Below are 6,425 nucleotides of genomic sequence, written 5' to 3' on the forward strand. Positions count from 1 at the left end.
GACGATTTTTGTGCAGTTTTTCTCAATTTTGGCTGTCGTCCGCAAATGGAAAATCTTTTAAAAAATTTTTTTTCATTACCTCTTGATAGTACCTTTCAAATAAGGGGGGAAAAAAGTCACCCCCTCCTCTTTTTGGGGTAGAACACACGGTATATCCTCCACAAGACGATTTTTGTGCAGTTTTTCTCAATTTTGGCTGTCGTCCGCAAATGGAAAATCTTTTTAAAAAATTTTTTTCATTACCTCTTGATAGTACCTTTCAAATATGGGGGTTAAAAAAGTCACCCACTTTTCGTTTTGGGGTAGAACACACTGTATATCCTCCCCAAGTCGATTTTTTGTGCAGTTTTTCTGAATTTTGGCTGTCGTCCGCAAATGGAAAATCTTTTTAAAAAATTTTTTTTCATTGCCTCTTTAAAATACCTTTCGAATAGTGGGGGGTTAAAAAAGTCACCCCCTCTTCGTTTTGGGATAGGACACACGGTATATCCTTGCAGTTATGTGTTTTCTGGGTTTTTATTGCTGGAATCGCTTCGATAAATAGGGAAACTGTTTCTGGGCATTTTTTTATTATACTGTGCCAAATGTGAGCTGAAAATTAAAAAAAAAAAAAATTCGTCATATGACGTCAGAAACTTCAGTCCAATATATTCTAAACAGATATATAAGGGCTCGTATGTTAATTGATTTTTAATCAAATACATTAAGTAAGATACATTTAGAGATGTCCTCGAATTTTGAAACCTTACATTAGTGGTGGAATATTTTTCAATATAATGTACCTCGAATTTCCATTTTTTAGTCAAGCCCGCCGAATTAATGGCAAGAAAGATTGCAATATGCAGGGATGAATAGGGATAAATGGAAAATAAATTTATGGAAAGAAAGAGAGAGAACGCAACATGCAGGGATTGGTAGAGTTTAATGGAAGAGAAATTAATGGAAAGTATAGGGAAAATATGACTGGAAGCCTTTACGGGAGGCTCTCGTGGCAGGTTCTGGAGGCCATCGTAGCAGGCTCTAGGAGCCCTCGTCGCGGCCATAGAGGCCATCACGGAGGCTCTACAGGTTCTTGTAAGAGGCTCTGGGGCGCAGGTAAGAGTTGCTAGAGGCCCTCAGAGGGGTATTCTGGAGGCAAGGGAGGCTCTGTTGAGAAGATGCCGGGTTACGCTATGGTTCTGCAATCAAATTCGAAATTTTGGGTCAAAAGTATGTAACTGCTCGTTACCTCCATAGATTCATTTTTTAGATTTACTTATCTTTAAACAAATCTTGCATCGAAAAAATTATGAATTTCGCATTTGATGTTTCAGTAACTGTTTCGTTCGATGTCAACAAATTTCTTGAAAAAAATGACGGTGGAGATTTTGGATGTGGATCATCTGGCCGTGAGTGCGATTGTAACTGTAGCAATGCAGTTAATTTTTTTCACAATTGCGGCCACCTTCCAAATGGATAAAGTTACCGATTTCGCCGGCGGTACTAACTTTATTATTCTAGCACTATTAACATTCTTTCTTGGTCAAAGTGGCAAGGTATGTTTAAGTCAACTACTTTATGTTTAGCATGCACACGGATGAAATTTAACGTTATGGCTCAGTCGCAAAGTACGTTATACGTTCCTGATGTAAAGAGGCTATCAAAGTATGTACATATTTTGTAAATGACCCCTAACCATTTTACATTTTTTAAATTATCTATATATGAAAGTGTACAAAGGAAGTAACACCTGACTACCGGAAAAGCATAATTTTTTTACTATCAAAGAGCAACTCCACATCTGTAGATTGGTTTAAAAAAGTATTCATCAATTTTTTGGGAATTAGGTCTCCTTCTTCACGGACAGTCACATATGCATAACTCAGGAACATTTATTATCTTTACGGGCAACAAGATCTGAAACATTATTTAAAACCCTGTATAAAATATGGAGTTATGTAATTAGTTGTGAAAAAACGTTGTAAAAGTTACTGAAATATTATTTTTGTTATGCATGTTTTTTTCGTTATTGTATGTGTCTCAGACTTCCCAGTCTCGGAACCATTACCATTAAGATCGCCTTCATATTACTTATTAACGCGGTTTTCTGTTATTCATAGAGTTTTTTTCTTTTTCACTTAACCGGGGCTTTTTTTATCCATATTAAACGCTTCCTCAGCATATTCTTTCTCTCACCCCCCTCTTACTTTCCCCCTATATCTGTATATGTAAATGGATGTGTTTTCTGCTTGCTGGCACGTGCGAAAATTTCCATGATCAAGGTCTGAAAGCATACGGCCTTGGTCCATCACTCTTTAATACAACTACTGATTTGATTTGGGATGCCTTGTTAAAATATACCGGAATAAAGTTAGAACTACTGACTGACATAGACGAAGTCCTGTTTATTGAGTTAGCTATTAGGGGCGGATTTACTCAATGCTCCAAGTGTAAGGCCAAAGCCAATCATCCATATATGAAAGTTCACCATGACAATTATAAGATCATGCATGTGTCAAACTTCTTGAGCGGCGATATTTGACGAAATGAATTATGCCGCACATATACCTAGTAAGGAATGCCGCCACTGTTGTTGCCGAGTATGGCCTGACAAGATAAAATTTTGCACTACTTTTGTTAAATTTTTTTATTTAACATTTATTTTTCTATGTTTCGTTTTGATCTTTTTTTCGTTATCTATATCTGTATTTACTCTTTATTTTCATCTGTATCTGGATTTAATCTTTATTTGCATTTGTATCTGTATTTCATATTCACCTTATCTCTTTTTATCTGTATATAACACAGGCCAAAAATAAAATGGCCTAGAGGGGCGACATACCTTACCCTAAGTATTTTGACGCGCTGAACTCGAATCCGATCTCCGAATTGAGCCATCACGTAAGCGTTCCCAGATATCCTAACCTAAAAGTGCAAAAAACGCAGTTTTTCGCTATCTTTGAGCGTCTATAACTTTGCGAAAAATTCGTCTATCGGAAATCCGGGAAAACCATCTGATAGAGCTACTTCTGGGTTCCAAAAGGACCTACTTACTTTTGCAATTTCACATTTGTTCAAGTGGAAATATCATTCAACAAAGATTCACAAATACGAAGGTCGACATGAATCGTTTGGATTGAGTACGAATATGTGTTTCATGTAGATTTTGGCTCGCTGAAACCGAATCTGGTCTTATAAATCCTCGATCACCTAAGGTTCGCGAGATATCCTAACCTAAATGTGTTAAAAAACTGTTTTTCGTTAATTTTGAGGTTATGTCACATCTCGAATAGAATTTTCTTTAGGTTTTGGATATCTCGCGAACCTTAGTTGATCGAGCATTTATAAGACCAGATTCGGTTTCAGCGAGTCAAAATCTACGTGAAACACGTATTCGTACTCAATCCACACAAGTCATGTCGACCTTCGTATTTGTGAATCTTTGATGAACGATATTTCCACTTGAAGAAATGTGAAGTTGCAAAAATAAGTAGGTCATTTTGAAGCCCAAAAGTAGCTCTCTCAGATGGTTTTCCCGGCTTTCCGATAGATCAATTTTTCGCAAAGTTATAAACGCTCAAAGATAGCGAAAAACTGCGTTTTTTGCACTTTTGGTTAGGATATCTCGGAACGCTTACGTGATGGCTGAATTCAGAGATCGGATTCGAGTTCAGCGCGTCAAAATACTTAGGGTAAGGTGTGTTGCACCTCTAGGTCATTTTATTTGTTGGCCTGTGTTATATACAGATAAAAAGAGATACAGGTAAATATGAAATACAGATACAAATACAAATAAAGATTAAATCCAGATACAGATGAAAATAAAGATTAAATACAGATATAGATACAGATGGATATACAGATACAAATACAGATATAGATATGTAAATAACCGAGATAAAATAAATATATCATTAAATTTTAAAATATTGTCAGTGTAATAGCTAATAAAAATATAGTACGCCATTTCATATACTATTTCTATTTCTAAAAAAAATTCAATATGCCTAAAAGAAATATTCAGCGAACCGAACTTGAAGAAGAACAGTTTCAAATAATGAAACGTAAAAAAATGCTGATCGCCAGAGAAGATATCGTGAAAGAAATCAGAGTCGAACTGATCAAATTCACCTCGTGGAAATGAAATAAAGTAATAATGATCGCATTAGCGAGCTGCCGTTAAGTAAAACTTCTTTTCAATTAAATGATTCTAATTTATTAACTAAACAGAATCAGTCTCGCCTTCGCGATATCAGAATAAAATATATCAATTAACATTTCTTCCGACAAATGGATGTTACGTGGTTTAATTGTGGTGCTATGCACTTTGCTGCTGAAAAAGTCGCTAATAAGAGAAATTCTTTTAATGATTGTTGCAACCACGAAGAAGTTAAGTTGGAACCGCTGCCTGCTCCACCTATGATTCTGAGAGATTTATTTAACCGAACTCACGAACCATCAAATTATTTACATCAATGTATACGTTGCTATAATAATTCTTTTTCTTTCGCAGCATTTAATGCTAATTTAGTGAATTTCAATAATAACAGATGACCTGGGCCATTCTGTTTAAAAATATTAAGTTTATTATCAGATAAACACTTCCCTGTGTCCTTCTGTAGATGATACTCCTTCATATGGCTAATTATTTATAATAGATCAAAATGAGGTTACTAATATTCGATGTAACCAAACTTCTACGTTAAGTTTAGATGTTACATATATGCTATAGATAATGCTCTTCGCGAATGTAATGTTTTTTCTAAATCTTATTAGATCAATTATAAAAAAATAATTGAGGAATTACGGGATAAATTTAAGAATGCTATGTCACAAGATTTTCAGAGGAACTGTAATATACAAGAAACATACATAAGATCATATAATCAGATAAATAGCTGTATTTCTTACGAAAGATTCGATATTAGTCGCTTTCCAACGCTGCCACAAATAACTGAATTTCGGAACGATATTAAGATTCACGATGACAAGGTATCGCCTACTCAACATGAACAACTGGGTAAGACTCAGTACTACAAATTAAATGGAAAACAAAAAGATATTGTACCCACAATCCTTAATGTTGCTTTGTCGAACGAAGAAAGGCCTTTTACATCATGTCTTTATATTGATGGACCTAGTGGTTCAGGAAAGACATACATTTATACAACTACATATTATTTGTTAAAAGACAAGTGAAAAAATATATGTATAATGGCATTCACAGGTATTGCAGCAATATTACTACCACAGGGAAAGACCGTACATAAAACTTTCGGTACGCCAATTCCTTTATTTTCTGATTCCGTCTCCCGTATAAAAACTGAATCTAAAGATGCTCAATACTAACGAGAAGTAGATATTTGTATTTGGGACGATGGTCCAATGGCGCCAAGTTATGCTTTGGAATTAGTAGATCGAACATTATGTGACTTCATGAATGTTGATTTACCACTTGGTGGAAAAATTATAATTCTTGGCGGAGATTTTAGGCAATTACTGCCTGTGAAACTCATCCAACTCGCAGCTAATTAGATAATTTATTCATTAAATTCAATTCACTTTGGAAACATTTCTCTGTATTTTCACTAACAGAAAATATGCGTACTTTACCACAAGAAGCAGAATTCGCAAAGTATTTATTGTCTGTAAAGATGGTACTTCAAATGATAACAGGAAGTACTTAATAGCCCCAGAAAAATTTTTTTAGCTACTAGAACTAATGATATAGTACAGACAATGTTTAATAAACTTATTAAGGATCGAAGAGTTGGAGACCTAGCAAAGGCAGATATATTATCAGTACGAAATGTTGATGTTGAAGAAAGAAATTACACAGTCGCGGAGCTATGGACAGAACCACAGAATGAATTTAAGCAGTTTTAGATAGTGTTGAAAATTGTGATAATGGAGATATAAATGATGCAATACTCATAGAATACTTGAACACATTGAATCCACCGACCCTTCCTCCTCATGAATAACGATCAAGAAAAAATTTTATTGTTATGTAATTCGTAATTTTTCTATTCACATAAATTCTTGAACAAAAATATAGGAGAAACATAAACTAAGTATATCGGATAGTAAAGAAATACGTAAAATATGATAAAACATAATACTTCTAAAGAAAAGTAAACGTGCTCGCGAAAGCGCGCGTTTTGTCTCGTAATAATAAATCAGCTTTAATCTTATTTCAAAGTCGAGTTTTGACCATTCATTTCTGTTCAAATTATAGTTGCTGCCCTATTTTTTTTAGTTTAGTTTTTTTATTTGCATCGCTTTTGTCTCTCCTTATCCATTGTCGTCAATGCAACTCATTTGGGAATTTTATAGAGTGGGAAACCAAAAACATGTAGCTAAGCTAGTTTTAGGTGGAAAAACACATTATTTAGATTTTTTACATGTTAATAATACTCATTAGACATTTTGAGCCGTATCACTTT

General features: G+C 34.5%; 1 protein-coding gene across 3 annotated transcripts in view; it reads left to right on the forward strand.

The window, feature by feature from the left end:
- Positions 1–6,425, forward strand: part of LOC117182998 — a 298,189-nt gene that overhangs the window by 40,631 nt on the left and 251,133 nt on the right. For all 3 annotated transcript variants that reach the window (XM_033376129.1, XM_033376127.1, XM_033376128.1), the window contains exon 2: positions 1,314–1,535. In XM_033376129.1, the coding sequence (XP_033232020.1) occupies positions 1,329–1,535 (207 nt within the window). In that variant the 5' untranslated portion in view covers positions 1,314–1,328. The remainder of the gene's footprint in view (positions 1–1,313; positions 1,536–6,425) is intronic.

Source organism: Belonocnema kinseyi, chromosome 2 (genome assembly GCF_010883055.1).
Source record: "Belonocnema kinseyi isolate 2016_QV_RU_SX_M_011 chromosome 2, B_treatae_v1, whole genome shotgun sequence".
NCBI lineage: Eukaryota > Metazoa > Arthropoda > Insecta > Hymenoptera > Cynipidae > Belonocnema > Belonocnema kinseyi.